General features: G+C 29.3%; 2 protein-coding genes across 2 annotated transcripts in view; one reads left to right on the forward strand and one right to left on the reverse strand.

Moving 5' to 3' along the window:
* The first annotated feature begins 951 nt into the window (after positions 1–951).
* LOC110274861 (uncharacterized) lies at positions 952–4,455 on the forward strand. The gene is made up of 6 exons (XM_052253385.1): positions 952–1,348; positions 1,457–1,514; positions 2,583–2,962; positions 3,226–3,266; positions 3,482–3,619; positions 4,205–4,455. The coding sequence occupies exons 1-6, from the start codon at positions 952–954 to the stop codon at positions 4,217–4,219; spliced, it is 1,029 nt and encodes a 342-aa protein (XP_052109345.1). The 3' UTR covers positions 4,220–4,455.
* Positions 4,456–17,391: 12,936 nt separating this feature from the next.
* Positions 17,392–17,932, reverse strand: part of LOC107462573 (uncharacterized) — a 2,825-nt gene continuing 2,284 nt past the window's right edge. The window contains exon 2 of the mRNA XM_052253386.1: positions 17,392–17,865. Coding sequence (XP_052109346.1) covers positions 17,392–17,865 — 474 coding nt within the window. The remainder of the gene's footprint in view (positions 17,866–17,932) is intronic.

Consider the following 17,932-nt stretch of genomic DNA (forward strand, 5'->3'; position numbering starts at 1 on the left):
AACTTATTCAAGTAGTCATTCAATGTTATTTTAATATTTACATTTTAATTCTATCCAATGAAAATATAATTTATTTGTACTTTTCAAACCAGTTGATAATATAAATATATGAAGTTTTAATTTTGGAAATAGAAATTAATAAATTAAAGATATAACAATGTTATGTACACATAAAAAAATCACTCGTATAAAATACATATTAAAGTACAAAATATACACATTAAGAATGAAACAATATAATACAAGTATTTATACACAAATACATTATAGTTGATTTTTTATATAAATAACATTTTTAGTAAAAGTAGTCTTGGACATTATCTAAATAATTACGATTTTTAAAAATTTTATAAATATATTGTATATTTTTATGTGATTAAACTTTCATTATTTTAAAAAAATAAATTATTCATATTGATAATTACATATTTAAAATTATTTATAATAATTATTTGTCGTTTTTATACTTTATTTGAGTCCGCATAACACGCAAGTCTCATCTAGTTTTAGTTATCTATCGTTAAAAAAAAAAATTAATAGTTGCATGGATAAGACACTAATTTGTTATTGCATATGTTATGTTTAACGAACCATGATGATTTACAAAGGGTAACTAACCTAGGTTACGGTTAACATATGTAATATTTCCAATATAATACAGGTGTATGTTAATTCAACAATATTCCACCCAAATACAGGTTAATAATAATAGTGAATATAATGTGTTACATACTCACATTGCTAACTTCCAAGGATAAAGTAGAATACCTACTTATCTATAATTAGAATAAACAACCAATATCTGAATCAATGTTTATTGTGTCAGAGTCATTAACCATACCGGTTTAATTTAAGAGGCATTTATATAAAATCCATGACATTTAATTTCTATCATCACACTCAGCAAAGTTTCTTCATTGTATAAGGATCTTCAACACCAAAAAGAATAATATGGCTGAGTTCACAGAACTATTCCCAATGGGAAAACAACTAGATGAATTGAAGTATGTGTATCAATACATCTTCACAATTAATTTTCAAAGTATATTGGTTGTTTGTGTCATAGTCACATTGTTCTTCTTCATATTCTACCAAATATTCCATGGCATGTTCTTTTGGTTCTTGGAACTACGGTTGAATAACGAGTTGCTTGATCTCGAAGGAGCAAATTATCTAACGTCCGGAGCTGCACCCAGTAATAACCATGTTACCCTCTTCCAAGTTCTCCTCCATACCAATAGTTGGAATATGGCAGATATCTTAGAAGAAGGTGATTTCGACAAGGAGAGAGGACCAAAGCTTAGAGCTTTGATGAAATTGCCCCCATTGGTGAGATATGGAATGCATGGTACAACAAAAAATAATGATTGTCCCATTTGCTTGGAAGATTTTAATGCTGGACAATTTTGCCAAATATTTCCATCGTGCAAACACATGTATCATTCAAATTGTATAGATAGTTGGTTGAAGAAGAAGCTAACATGCCCAGTTTGTCGTAGTTGCATTGTGTCCAGGTGATGATTATTATTAGCATAATAATTGTAAAGAATTGTACATATTAATTACGATGTAAAAATATTTTTTCTCGGTAGTAAATTATTAATTACGATGTAAAAATATATATCTTTGTACAGAATGATGATAACTTCGAATTCGTGTTCTATTCATGTATGTAACTTTTTTTTTATTTGGTTAATAATGAAAGTGCTAGCAATTACGAAGGACCTAATAATGAACGAACTTTGCTGTGGCCTATATATGTGATAAACTTAATCGAATGGTAATTTATTTATTGTTCAATATATATGAGAAAAAAAAACAAGGATTAAAAGTTAAAATAATTATAGGGTAATTTATACTATAATAAATTAATTGGAGGCTACTATTATGTAGATATCTTGAATAGAAATTAGTTACACGTCTATCATAAAAAAATTTTGTGAAATAAATCAGGCAAATTTAATTTATGTATATATACATAAATTGAATCAATTCAATTTGATTTACACGTAAGCGTTCGCTCATATTTAGGTAAATCAAATTAATACAATTTAATTTGCTAAGAGAGAGAGGAGTTTGCATTAATATTTAGAATATGTGTAGTTTAAGTATTACTTTTTTACTTAAATTCTATTTCTATGGGAATTAAATATACTCAAGAGATGAAAAGATAAAAATTAAAATAATGATATTTTAATTTCCTTAAATCAAACTTATTTAAAAATAATTTTTTAAACTTTGAACTAAATATAAGAATATAATATTCTTATTTTAAAATTTCTATAAATTATTTATAATTCCCCAATCACGTACACTCTTATGGATTTCTATATAGATTTGACCGAAGGGACAACTTATTATGGTTAGTAATAATCAATGTTCTGAAAACCGGTTCGAACCGGCCGGTCGGATCGGTCAAACCGAGAATCGTTAGCAAATACGGTTCGAACAAAACACAAAACCGCAGAATTTGAAAATCGATGTTGGCCCGTCAAACCGGCTGGGAACCGGTCGGTCGAACCGAACCGTGACCCGGCCGGTTTTTTATATTTGCCCCAAACGCCGCGTTTTGCATGTTGAAGGGCCAAAGGGAACCCTAATCACAGAGGCACAGACCTCACCCCTATCCTCCCTCGAGCTTCCACTCTCACTCTCACCTCTCACCTCTCACCTCTCACGTTTTCAGCCTCCACTCTCACTCTCCGTCCAGCCACCGCCACTTCCGTCCAACCACCGCTGCCGTCGCAACTTCCAACTTTGAACAGCCACCGCCTGCTCCCTCACTTCCCTTCCTTCGCGCAGCAAACGTCACAAACTTCCTTCCCTCCATCGCGAAGCCACCGCTCGATCGTCAAAGCCTCCATTGCGCAGCCACTGTCTTGTCGCGCCAGCTCTGTTCCACTGCGCTCCTGTCCCTTCAGCGGCGTCTGCTCTGTTCCATCGCGCGGCCCTTCCCTCGAAGGTATTTTTTATTTTTGTAACTGTAATTGTGGTTTTAGTTTGTTGGTTAATCAGTTAATCTGTGATTTGTTTCTGATATTCTTGATTTCAACCTTGCTACTATTAATTTTTTTATTGTGTATCACTATGCTAATTATCTATGAGATTAATGGGTTGCTGTAAGCCTGTAATATTGATATTGGAAACATTGCAAACATTGAAAACATTGCTGATGGACAATATCATGTGCAAACATTGTATGAACCGATCGGTGTTGCTGGTCAGATTATTCCCTGGAATTTCCCTCTTCTCATGTTTGCTTGGAAGGTTAGTGGCTCTGGTTACTGGCTCTTCTTTTTAATTTTGCTCTGGTTACTGGTTCTGTTTAATTTCTGAATACTTGGTTCTTCTTCTTTTTAATTTCTGAAAATTTTGTTCAAAATTTCATTTTAATATTTTGTGATTTTTTGTAATTGCTCTGGTTACTGGCTCTGTTTCATAATGTACCAATGTTAGTGTAATTGCTGTTTTGTAATTGCTGGTTGCTGGTTGCTGGTTGCTGTCATGTCCCACCGTTCTGTTTCTATTCAACCATCTCCATTGCATTTCAAAGCTCCATCTCCCTCTCTCTCTCCCTCTCCCTGTTCTGTTCGAATTTCAGAACATGCTCCAGCCTAAGGTAATTTATTTTCCTTTATTTGTTCTTTCTTGTATTAATTATTCAGTTATTATTTTATTTAATTGTTGTTTTTAATGATTAGTATGTTGTTCAAGTTTTTGTTTTCTTGTTGGTTTGCTGTATTTTAAAGCTTTAGTTGTTCTTGTTATTTTGATTTTCGATTCTAATTGATCTTATTAACTTGTTAATTTGATAAATTAATGTTTTAGTGTTGTTCTTAACTTTTAAATTTTAGATTGTTAAGTTGTTATGTTGTTCTTGACCTTTTGATAATTTGTTAATTTTATAAATTGTTAAGTATATAAATTGTTCATGATGTTGATCTTAATTAATTGTTCTTGTTATTAGAAAGAGAATGGAATTGAGGTATATCAATTTACAGATAGCTATAAATTGAAAAAAGGAGTAGAGGACACTCACTGGGCAGAGCTCCTTTGTTACTTCAGATGTAATACCTGAGATTAAGAATTGAATGGAAGATGAGCAATATTGAGTTTCTTTTCGTTTGATTGTTTGAATATGAATTCAAGATTTTGTAAAACTGACTTTTATTAGGAATCTTATAGCTTGCTCAATATGTTTCAGTTCCTCCTAGGCTGAGCCAACATACTGAGCATGATAGATTCATGTTATGATATAAATATGGAATAGAAGGAATGATCTCAAATGGTTGATTGGTGCTCACCTCATCGGTGGCCTCAATACACCATCTCTCTAATTCACCCAATCCTACCTTTACATACTCTCTATTGCTGAATGAACAACACTCAAAATGTTAGTATTTTCTATGCAGCAAATTGACATGTAATATGAAGATGGTGAATAATTGAATGGTTTGTGATCGATTATTATTTTTTTTGTTATTTGACTTTTGTGTTTGTATTTGGATGAGATTATAATATTGTGGTTGATTGTAATATTTTTAATTTGGATAATATTTTAAAGATTATTAGTTTATAATTATATTTTTGTGTGTTTATTTATATTTTAATTATTATTTTTTTATAAAACGGTTTTTTCGGTTCAACCACGGTTGAACTTATAAACCAATGAACCAATAGCTAGAGTAGTTCAATAACCGGTTCGGTTTTCAGAACCTTGGTAATAATAGAATTAATTGTTCCTTCTCATAACTTCACTATAACTTCAATTTAGGAATTTTGTAACTTCTCCCAATTTTTATTAATATATTTTATTAATTAAAAACAAAGAGTCAAATACTCAAATATTTGATCATCGAAGTCTTTTTTCTTTAAATTACTGCATAATAGTTAAGAGTTTATAATAACTATGTTGTATCTAACAAAAAGTAACGACTCTAATCCAAGAAAAGTGATAGAGGAATTAAATCGCCTAAATTTTTGTTGAATTATTAAATTATTGAAGAAAAATATATATCGATTTATTGAGGAAAAAATAATTTAAAATTATTTCAAATACAATTAAAAAGTCTTTTTTATCTTCAACAAATTTAAAGAAAATTTAGTAGGGGGCGTTCAAAACCAAATTAAATCGATCCAAATTAAATTGTTCATCCAATTCAATTTAAACTAAAAATCAATTAAAATCACACTAATTTAAATTTCATTGAATTCTATTTTTTGTAAACCGCATGAATCAAGTCGAATTTCGAATTTATTTCTCAAAATCGATCTAATGCAAATCGCACAATATACTATAATATTATTATTTTATTATTATATTTAAAATTTTGCTTACAATATGTTTAATTTGTTATATATTTTTATATTGATCATGTATTATTATTTAATAAATACTTTATGTTCAAAATGTGATTTATTTATTTATTTTAATTAATCTATAATTTTATTTTTATTGTTAGTTTTTCAAGATACTGTAAAAAATTGTTATGCCATTGTTTTTTTTATTAACAACGGGACGTACAGCCCAAAGAAAAACAAACTAAAAGACAACAGTTCTTGAAAATGAGATGCTAATAGAATCGGCACGAAAACCTAAACTATCACTACTTGATTAATTCTCATTCATCTTGGCTTCATTGTACCATCAGAAATGGCTATTGGAGCCTTTGAAAAACCCAAAAACGATGATGCATGCATGTTTCAGTAAACCATACATGTGGGGATTTTTCGCACACACAGAGGAATGTTGCGCGCACGCGGGAAATGGTAGCTCACGCGGAAAACTCACCTAAGCGAGAATTGCTAGCCTACGCAAGAAATTCGCTCACGCAAGCATCCAGCAATCTCCACTCTGAATCACTTCCAGAATTTCTTTCTTCGCTCCATTCTTTTCAATCCTTTGAAGGCATTGATGTATTTCAATCTTGAAACGCTTAAAGAAATTCATCACGGCATCAAATGGAATAAAAATAGAATTAATTTGACATTTTTATAGCATAAAAAGTATGCTTAATCTAGTAAGTACAATTAGGAGAAAATTCACAAAAGCATGCAATTTCAAAAAATACGTGCAAGAAAAGTTGATAAATTTCACTCTTTTCAACTCAAAAATTATCATAAAACATGAATTTATCAATACCAATCGGGTAACCCACTTGGGATAAAACTGCACCAATCCCCGATGTTGGACGCGTCAGTTTCGATGATGAAAGGTTGGGAAAATTGGGAATGAATAATACTGGAGTGTGAACCATTAATTGTTTCAAATGATTAAAGGCGTGATTAGCATTCATTGTCCAATGGAACGCATTTTTCTTTAGTAATTCAGTACGAAGAAACACTAACTGAGCATAGTTGGCAACAAACTTCTTGTAGTATCTTGTGAGTCCAAGAAACCCACGTAGTTGCTTCACAGTAGTTAGAGTTGGCTAGGCGACAATTGCTTTAATTTTTTGAAGGATACACCCTCACCCCTTTCCCAAAAATCACATGACCCAAATATTCAATCTACCTCTAGAAGAAAGTGCATTTAGATTGTTTGGGAAATAACTGATGCTCTCTAAGAACTTGTCATGTTTGAGCCAAGTGATGCAGATATTCCTCTTTAGTGCGGCTATAAACTAGAATATCATCGAAGAAGACAGCAATAAATCGTCGTAAGAAAGACTGGAAAACCCGATTCATAGTAGCTTGAAAAGTAGATGGCACATTTATGAACCCAAATGGCATCACAACAAACTCATAATGCCCCAGATGAGTTTGAAAGGTTGTCTTATCAATATCTTCCTTCCTCATTCGAATTTGTAACCACTCCTGTATCTAAAATTTCATCAATGGTTGGAATTTGAAACTTATCTTTCACAGTAATTGAATTCAAGGCACGATAGTAGTCAACACAAAATCTCCAACCTCCATCTTTCTTCTTCACAAGTAATACTAGACTAGAAAATGCACTTTGGCTATCCCTGATTACTCCCGTTTGCAACATTTCAGCCACTAAACACTCCATCTCTTCCTTTTTGGAAGTGAAGGCACTTGTATGGACTGATGCTAACTGGTGCAGCACCCGGCGCTAGGTGAATTGGATGATCAACAGCGCGATGCAGTGGTAATTGGGTGAGTTCTACAAAAACATCTAAAAAAACCTCAAGCATTTCTTGAACAGCCCCATCAATTACTTCCAGAGCCCGGAATGCTACTGAATTGACCGTCTCTAGTTAGAACAGAGAGGCAATGTTGCCACTGCCATTAAGATTCTTCACCTTTCTGAAATTCAATTCAGTGTCCCTTAATAGCCTCTCTCCTTTGAATGTGATCCATTTTGCCAAAACCTTGAACTTCATAAATAGTTCTAAGTAGTTAATTCAGATAGTGCCCAACCGCATCATCCAATATACATCCAACGCAACATCAGCACTTTTTAAATCCAACACATAAGTATCTACTCTAAAACTATATCCTTGCACTAGAACAGAAAAATCATGACATTTCACAGTGCAATTAATAGAATCCCTATTACCTACCATTACCTGAAGTGTTTGGGATGGGGTGAGGTTTAATTTCAATTCTTAGCTACTGACTCTTTAATAAAATTGTGGGTGCTGCTGCCATCGATCAAGATTAGTAGCGGCCAGTTTCCGTGCATCCCTTTAAACCTTAAAGTTTCTGGATGAAATTCTCCTTTTAGAGCATTTAGACTGATGCGAGGTACCTGCATTTCCCCGTAGTATCTTCATCCTCTGAATCTGACTCGGATTCCTCTTTTAGCACCGGAGGCTATCTGTGCATTCAACAATTCCTGAAGCTCCTCCTCTCCCACAAGAAGTTGGTAGGAAGCCTTACAGCAGTGTCCTTGTGTATAACGTTCATCACAGTAATAGCACAAGCCCTTTTCTTTTCGAGCTCGAATGTCCGCAGTTGTTAATTTCTTGAACGATGGTGGTGGTGTCGTTGGCGTTGAGGGTATTGGAAGCTGCTGAACTTGTGGTGGTGACTGGTGAGGGGTGCCTTTAATTAGGTGAGAACCGGGTCGGGTTGTGGGGGCGTTGGGCTTAGTCATTCCAATGCGGATCAGGCCCAAGGTAGAAGCATTCTTCTGCTCATGCAGCTTGGCAATGGAGACTGCTTGGATATAAGAAGTGGGTTAGGCTAAGAGAAATCCCAGCTACAAAGAGGAAAATAATCCACTCTTCACTCAACCCATTGTCTCTATTAGTCAATTCTTCGAATTGGTTCTGGTACTCCTCCACTGAACCATTCTGCTTCAGTTCCTTGAGGGAAGTGCGAGGATCGTAGAAGAGATTCTTCCCGAACCTGACCTCCATTGCGTTCAAAAATCTGTCCCAGTTGTAGGTGATATTATTGTTGATTTCCCACCAATACCATGCATAAGGCGCACCTACAAGGTGGAACGATAATACCTAGTTCCTCTACTACATTGGTATTTTGAATGTTTTCAAGTATTGGCGAGCGCAAAACACCCAATCTTCAACCCCATCACCATCAAACATAAGAAGATCAACAACTTTCTCCCTCATTCGAGGCCACGATTGCTCAACTCCCAGGCTGACCGAACCAGGACTAGCACCACCATTCGCGACATCGTCCCCGGTGAGGACGTAATCAGTGTTTTTCTGTTTGAACTTCTGATTCTCATGCAACATCTTGTCAATAGAATGTAAAGATGAATCCATGCTTGTGAGCCAGCTTTGCGTGTTGCAATCCGCTCATTTGCCTCTACAAGACCATGACTGAGTGTGGTGATCTCTTGCTTGTTGGACAGGGTGAGTTCTTCCAGTCGATTCAAACAGGTCCCATCTGCCATGATTTCAATTTACTCTCAACGAAAGCACCAAATTAATAAGCAATTACACAACAACAACTATCATAAAAATAGTAAGAGAAAGAATGTATGAATTAGAATAGGAAGCAATGAAATAGAAAAAAACACCCCCTGAACAGCAGGTATCCCTGCACTAACAATTCATAATCATTATCAATAGCTACCTTCCATACACTAGCAATTTTCTTTTAACAACCCACTTTCCCAAGCCATTGTAATCAACTATGACCTCAGCACTAGCTAATTATCACCTGCGAGGCATAACAGTTATATTTACGGAAACGGTTCACATATACCACTGTACTTTAATAGAATATTGTTGTTCCCATCATTTCAACCAATAAGATTTGTAATAAAATATAATGAAGGATGAGATGAAAGCGAGAATTTTGTAAGTGGAATTGTTTGTTTAAAGAGTATAGTAAAAAAGCAACTTGTCCTTTCTTTCACCCACATAATGAGAGATAAAATTAGAGTCTTGTCCTTTAATATACTTTAACCAATTTGTGTTGGAAAGGGGGGTGAAGGTTGTGAACTTGTGATGGACTAACATGATGAGTGGGTCTTTTAGCTTTTTCAAGGGAGTGGATATTTTCTAGTGGAAAGAAATTGAACGGTGTCCGGTGTTTGATTTCACTTTTTATTATTCTCTCTCTTTTATTTATTTTTAGCCATACTTATAGAATTAAATGTGAGAAATTACACTTTATTTTTTCAAATGTTAAATATTGGAGGCTTGCTACACATACAAGTCTTTTTGACTTACAAGTTTTACAAGTTACTACACATTAGGGTCTTTTAATGCGTTATTCAGTTTCCAAAGCGCTACATTCACCGTGAATTATGAACGACTCCTCTTCCTCTTCCTCTTCCTCTTCCTCTTCCTCTTCCTCTTTACCGTGGATTATGAACAACTCCTCTTCCTCTTCCTCTTCCTCTTCCTCTTCTTCCATGTATTTCTTCGTTATTCTCTTTGCCTTTTCATTAGTTGTTTTACTTACGTTTATTACTGGTATTCTTGCTTCGTTTTTTTCAATTTTCATGGTTTCTGAAATCAAGCTTTGAAATCGTTTTGAAGATAATGGAATTTCAGAAATACACCCAAACGATTACAGAAATACACCCAAACGATTATAGAAATACACCCAAACGATATTTCTTCGTTATTCTCTTTGCCTTTTCATTAGTTGTTTTACTTGCATTTATTACTGGTATTCTTGCTTCTTTTTTTTTTATTTTCATGGTTTCTGAAATCAAACTTTGAAATCGTTTTGAAAATAATAGAACTTCAGAAATACACCCAAACAATTATAGAAATACATCCAAATGATTACAGAAATACACCCAAACGATATTTCTTCGTTATTCTCTTTACCTTTTCATTAGTTATTTTACTCGTTTATTACTGGTATTCTTGCTTCTTTTTTTTTATTTTCATGGTTTCTGAAATCAAGTTTTGAAATCGTTTTGAAAATAATGAAACTTCAGAAATACACCCAAACGATTACAGAAATACACCCAAACGATTACAAAAATACACCCAAAGGACACCTTATGCATAATTCAGAACTCTTTCTCTTTCTCCTCCTCATATTCTGCTGCTTCTTCTTCTTCAAAAATGATTTCAGAGCTTGATATCAAAAAATAATGAAAATCAAGAATAACGAAAAAAGAAAACAAAGAGAAAAGCACGTAAATGAAGAAGGAGAAAGAGAAGGCAAAAAACGAAAGAAAAAAAGAAGAAGAGGAGGAGGAAGAGGAAGAAGAATGTGCAGCAAGAAGAAGAAGACGGTGCAGTGAAATTGTGCAGTAACGGTTGAAGAAGGAGAAAGAGAAAGTAAGAAACGAAAGAAAAGAAGAAGAAGAGGAAGAGGAAGAAGAACGTGCAGTAACGTTCAAGCGCGTTAATATAATAACTTGTAAAGACTTGTATAAAAAAATGCTTCTTAATATATATACAATTTTTTCACAGTAGATAAATATGTAATTTAGGCATTTGTTATATTTTTATATTTTAAAATATTCTCTTTATAAATTTATTTTATAACAATCATTTTAATATAAATTTTTATATTTATCATCATCTAATAATCTCAATGAATAATATTCACCGAAAGACCAATATTCAAATTTTATTTTTTACCAAAACGTTTTAGATGCAACCATAAAAATATATGTTTTTGTTGTGTTTGAAAAAAATAATAAATTATAATAAAATGTTTTCGTAAAAGTAATCTTCATATCACTCTTTATATACATGTACAAGGAAATCATATTTTTGTGATAGAATTTTTTTGTGTTAGTTGCAAAAGAAACTTTACAAAATTTTAATATTATTAAAAGATTTAACACTTTTATGTTTGCAGGAGGGGGGGGATTATTTAATTCAATTTATTTTAAAAATATTATATATATACTAAAAAATTACCTATTATATATTTGTATATAAATATATAATATTATTTTATATATTTTTAATTTAGGGTAAAACACTATAATAAGTCAAGGAGAATGAAATTTTACACAAATAAGCCAAATGAAAAATTAGTTCATGAATCACCAAAGCACATTACTATATAGTTCGAATCAGGTTCATTCGAACTCTATTCACACATAATTCGAATCATCTTGATTCGAATTATGCACAAACGTGCACACACTAATTCGAATCATGTTGATTAGAATTACACTCACACTGCACATAGTAATTCGAATTGAACAGATTCGAATTACTCATGATTTAATTATGTCTATTTTTCTATTAAAAATTTAATAATTGATTAAAAAAATTAATAATTTAAAAATTAAAAAAAGCTAACAAAATATTTTATTACGAGACTTCTTTAAAATATTAGTGAGCTATCAATTCGAATTTCATACAATACTCTTTTGCGCATTTTTAATAGCTCATGAATATTTTTTTTATAAATTTTTTAAATAAATTTATTTAAATTATACCACAAAAAAATATTTTATTCTATACAAAATAATTTTAAAAAAATGACTTAAAAGATGTTAAGAGTACCATAAAAATTTGTAATGTCCTAGTGGTATGTTCTTTAGCTCGTTGCTGAATAAATCAAAATAGCTTATTTTGAATTACTAGCTGAATCACGTGGATGTATAAATCATTTTGTATAGAAAATGGCTTAAAATGGCTTAAAATACACTTTATTCTAGGCAAAATAATTTAAAAAATGACTTAAAAAAATGTTAGGAGTACTATAAAAAATTTTAATGTCCTAATAACTTAGGACATTAAAAAAAATACTCTACATAGTCAATACTAATTTAGAAATTAAAAAAAATATAGTTACAACCAATATTTACCTAAATTACTAGGACATTACAAATTTTTATAGTACTCCTAACATTTTTTTAAGCTATTTTTTTAAATTGTTTTGCCTAGAATAAAGGGTATTTTTAAGTCATTTTCTATGCAAAATAATTTTAAAAAAATTGCTTAAAAAATATTAGGAGTACTATGAAAGTTTGTAATATTCTACTAATTTAGGTAAATACTGGTTATAACTATATTTTTTTTAATTTCTAAATTATTATTGACTATGTAGAGTATTTCTTTAATGTCCTAAGTCATTAGGACATTACAAATTTTTATAGTACTCCTAACATCTTTTAAGTCATTTTTAAAATTATTTTGTATAGAATAAAATATTTTTTTGTGGTATAATTTAAATAAATTTATTTAAAAAATTTATAAAAAAATATTCATGAGCTATTAAAAATAAACAAAAGAGTATTGTATGAAATTCGAATTGATAGTTCACTAATATTTTAAAAAATTCTCGTAATAAAATATTTTGTTAGCTTTTTTTTTAATGCATGAAATAAAATATATATTTTTTAATTTTTAAATTATTAATTTTTTTAATCAATTATTACATTTTTAATAAAAAAATAGACATAATTAAATCATGAGTAATTCGAATCTGTTCAATTCGAATTACTATGTGCAGCGTGTGTGAATGTAATTCGAATCAAGATGATTTGAATTAGTGTGTGTGCACGTTTGTGCATAATTCGAATCAACATGATTCGAATTATGTGTGAATAGAGTTCGAATGAACCTGATTCGAACTATATAGTAACGTGCGTTGGTGGATTCATGAACCAATTTTTCATTTGGCTTATTTGTGTAAAATTTCATTCTCCTTGACTTATTATAGTGTTTTACCCTTTAATTTATATTCTATATTTTAACATATATTTTATATAAATAATTTAACTCTCTTTTATTTTAAAAATACATTTAATAGTATAATAATTAAAAATTTTAATTTTTTAATATATTAAATACATAAAAAATATAAAAATATATTTTTCATAATTTTTTAATAAAATATTTTTTCGTGATACTGTTAAAATGTATGTTTCCTTAAGATATATGTTAACAAGATTAAAATTATATTATCATTAAAAAATTTAAATAGAAAATTAATATTGTATAAATATTATAAATGACACAAATATGTATGAATAAAAATGAGATAGAAATAATTGAATAATTCACACGTATTTAAATTTAGTTTGTGATGTATATCTATTAGGTTACTTTTTTAAGAAAAAATATTTAGTGCATTCTAAAAAAATGTTATCGTATTCTCTAAAAAGTAAAAAATGCATCACTCTTTAAATTCTAAATCATAAATCTTAATTTTTAAATCTTAAATTTTAAACTCTGAATCATAAATTTTAAATCCTAAATCTTAGTAAATTCTAAACTCTAAATTAAATTTGAAGTGCTAATATAAAATATAATAATAAAAAACTAAAATTTGTTTAATTGACAAAAATTATAACACTCCTTACTTAATAAGAAAGGTTTAAAAATTACCTTTTAAATAATAATGTTAGTAGTCCAATTTGATGAAAATTCAGTAACAATGTATTTTACATTAAAAATAATATACTAATATATATGAGTTTGAAAGAGATATTATCATTTTTTTTTGAAGGGGCGATATTATCAATTTAAAATTATCAAAATTAACTTTTCATTTATTCAAGTACTATTTGCACAAAAATAAAAGATTACAATATAGTAACTAAAACATGATCATCACCGTATATAAATCTTTTGAGTTGTAGGTAAAACTACTTTTATAAATTAAAATTATAAAAATATATAAAATGATAAAAATACCTTATTTAAATTCTTCTTAAGTAGGTTGTATTAAAAATTAATTACTAGAGTGTATTTTTTGTGTGTTTTGATTAGACTCTTATTGATAAAATTTAACATAATTCACATAAGAATATAATATATAATTTTAGTAAATGTTGTCCTATTACAATTTTAAAATTTTAAAATAATAACATTTGGATAATATTTATGTATCATTTTATGAATTATTATATGCAAATAAACATTTTCATCATACAGCAACAATATATACCTCCTTATGAATTATTATTTTTAGGTAATGTATCAAAACTATATTAATAATAATCAAGAATAAAATGCATACTTATACCATATGTATATTAAAAATTATTTACTAAATCAATATTTATATAAAATATATATTAAAATATAAAATATACAATAAAAATTATAATATTAATATACGCATTGTAATATATATTAATGTATCTGCATCTATACTAAATATTAGTAACATTAATAATTTTAAATTAATAAATATATTCTGTACATTAAAAAAAATACATAAAAAAATAGGAGACGAAAAATAAAAATATTCCAACGAATAAGAATTTTGTTTTTTTATAAATTTATCAAACAAAATGATATATAATAAAAAAATGTTTTACACCTAGTCCATCCACTAAAAATTTTTTGACCCATTAATACCTCATAAAAGAAAAATATATTAGATAATATTAATTTAAAAACAAGACAAAATTAAAAAAATATTAACTTTTAAATTTTTTTATACAATAATTTTTTTTCAACAACCTTAAAAATAAAAACTACATATCAAATAGTCCCTCAAATTTATTGTACCGCTTCATTTCAACACTTAATTTTTTGTAGAGTCTTTATCTTTTTGTCTCTTTTTTTTTATTAGAGAGCTATATTTGTCATTTAATAAAAAACTACAAAACAAATAAATTTACCTTCAACTTGATCGTACGTAGGGCTGCACATGGATCGGATAATATCCGCATATCCACGGTAATTATCCGCATCCGATCTGAATTTTGCGGATATTATCCGATCTGCAAAGTCATCGGATCGGATTGGATCCGATCCGCACTATGGCCGGATCGGATTGCGGATTCGGCAGTGATATCCGCGGATCCGATCCGCAAATCCGCATATCCGCACATCACATATAAATAGCATAGTTTAAGACAGTAAACCCTAATGTGATATGAATTTTAGTATGTTATTTTATGAATTTTATGATATTTTGTTTTTAATTTTTTATGTTGTACTTCAACTTAGAATAATTAAACTTAAATCTTGTGTTATTATTTTGTTTTTGTTATTCAAAAGAACTATTATTGATAATATTCTAGGAGTAAATAGGCTTAAACAGATAAAAAATAAATTTTCTAGATATTTTTTTGTAAAAAGGCCAAACAAAATCTTAAAATAAATTTTTTTAATTATGCGGATATATCCGATATCCGATCCGATCCGGCCAAAAAAATTGCGGATATTGTATCCGATCCGATCCGATGAATGCAGTACGGATCGGATAGAATTTTAAGCCATATCCGATCCGATCCGATCCATGTGCAGCCCTAATCGTACAACAAATATTGAAGTTCCCAAAACGAACTATGGCATGGGTGATAATTTTCCTATACTTTATAGTATTTCATCCACACATGTAGTTTTCTCACTCTTACCAATTGGATCATACTTTTTATTGGATTCCTCCGGCCCATTTTCTTTATGATCTTGGATAATCACTCCGAAATTTCAGACTGTATCCTTTTATTAAGTTTTACTATTCTTTGTTCCTGCATTTCTTTGTTTGTTTTTAGGTTATTTAGATATGCAAAATATGCAGTCGACGTCGGAGTCAGATGGCAATTTTATTTGTCTCATATAGAGTTATACTGAATTTAAATTTTTTTAAAAAATATAAAACCATACTAATAGTGTGTATTTATGTAGTGTGTATGAGTATATAGTGCATGAATATAATATCTAGGATTAAAGGCTGTTCAATCCAAAAAAAAAAAAGAAATACAACAGGAAAATTTAAACTCCTCTTAATGTATGAAATAACATTTGAAAAACAATAAGTGCATATTAATTTATATTGAACCATAGATATATCTATTTTATATAGCATAGAAGAGTTTTTAAATGTATTTAAAATATCAGTATTTTAATAATTTTAATAGTAAATTTTAATTAATATATTACATATTTTTTTATAATTGAAATCAACAATTAAAATTATTAGAATATTAGTATACTTCATATATTTAAAATTTTTCTTATAATATATGTATAATATTTTTAAATCATAAATTTTATATAGTATATGCATAGTATTTTTTAATTTTATATAAAATACTGATTTTTTTCTGTTATCTATTATTTTATATTAGAATTTCATACAATTTTTTGTTTTATTCAGTGATAAATAATAGATAAATTGATGTGATGTTTCTTATAAAACTAGTAAAGTAAAAATTTCTGAAGGATTCTTTTGTTTAGAAAAAAAATCATAAACTTGGGTTCAACGGCAACAAGTCAACAACCATAGATTGGAAGGAACAATAATCCAAGAAAGATTTCTAAATACTTAGTATTCTTTTTTATTTTTATTTTTTTGGCTTTAAGTTAGTTTTGGAAGAATGATAAAGGTCAATACTTTTAGTGAAAAAAATAGATAACTAATTTGTATTAGTTAATTGCCTTTTCTTTTAAATAAATATAAAATAGATTTTATTACAATAAATTTCAAACTTTTTTCAACTATACAAAAGCCTAGTTGTAAAAACACTTTCTTAAAACTAACAAATAAACGCTACTTGTAAGACCTGTTTGGTAAGTTTTATAAATTATTTTTTTGAGTTTTTAACTTATAAAAAATAGTAATATTAATATTTGGTATAATTTTTAAAACTAAATTGTAGATTTCTAAAAAATTATTTAAGTGCTTAACTGCTTATGAAAAAATTAAATAAAAATAACTTCTCTCATACTAAAAATTTTTTTATCACATTTTTTTAAAAATAAACACTTTTAAAATTTAAAAACTAAATACAAAAAAATTTATTTATAAATTATTTTTAATATAAATATTTATTATTTAAACTATTTTTTTTTAAATTTAATTAAACTGTTTATTTAAACTGGATCTTATACACCTTCAAAATTTCATAGTATACAAGGCTAGCCAAACTCATCAGCCACATGAACAGTCTTTTTACAATACCAAATTTATTTTAAAAAGACTAACAGTAAACTCACAACAAATTTCAATTTCATAACCACAATAGATTTGTAGAGAACTCTGCTTGTGTTCCCCTAAATAGTAATACATTACTAAGAAAAAAAAAAACTATAATTCACATTGGTTTCAGAAAAGTGCACATTACATGTTTGTTGTTTGTACTTCTCCTTCCAATTCAGTTTCTGCAGGCACCTTATCATATGCAAATGACCCTTTGAATCTCTGAGGCATTACACAAAGAGCATCAAAACGTTGCTGCAAGTATACAATGATAGTAAACAAGATACCCCCCAAAGGGATCACAATATCCCAAGCAGTTGAGTAAAAATCTGTATCAGGATCTGCATACAGGTATGCAAAATTATCTACTTCAGCATAATTGTGAGCCCTGTAGAGATCATAGGCATGTGGCAACACTCTCACAAATGTAGTTCCAATGTAAAATGAGCATGAAAGAATTTGTGCCCTCTTTATGTTTGAGAAAATGTTCAAAATTATCTGTGGCAAGAGAAAACCATCCATTACTAAACCACCATAAGACTTGAAGTTTTCCCAAGAGGAAGGTTCTCGGTTGTAGTACCCTCCGGCGTATATAGAAGCTGAAGCTCGACCCTTCTTCAATTTGAACAGGAATACGACCAATAAACCGGCTGCAAACAAGGGTAAGGCGACAAATGTGGCC

Source organism: Arachis duranensis, chromosome 8 (genome assembly GCF_000817695.3).
Source record: "Arachis duranensis cultivar V14167 chromosome 8, aradu.V14167.gnm2.J7QH, whole genome shotgun sequence".
Taxonomy (NCBI): Eukaryota; Viridiplantae; Streptophyta; class Magnoliopsida; order Fabales; family Fabaceae; genus Arachis; species Arachis duranensis.

Coding starts and splice junctions, on each gene's coding strand:
- LOC110274861 (XM_052253385.1), top strand. CDS start 952: ATGGCTGAGTTCACAGAACTATTCCCAATGGGAAAACAACTAGATGAA. Junction 1,349..1,456: donor GGTGAGATATGGAATGCATG/GTACAACAAAAA, acceptor CAAATTGTATAG/ATAGTTGGTTGAAGAAGAAG. Junction 2,963..3,225: donor GCGCGGCCCTTCCCTCGAAG/GTATTTTTTATT, acceptor GTTGCTGGTCAG/ATTATTCCCTGGAATTTCCC.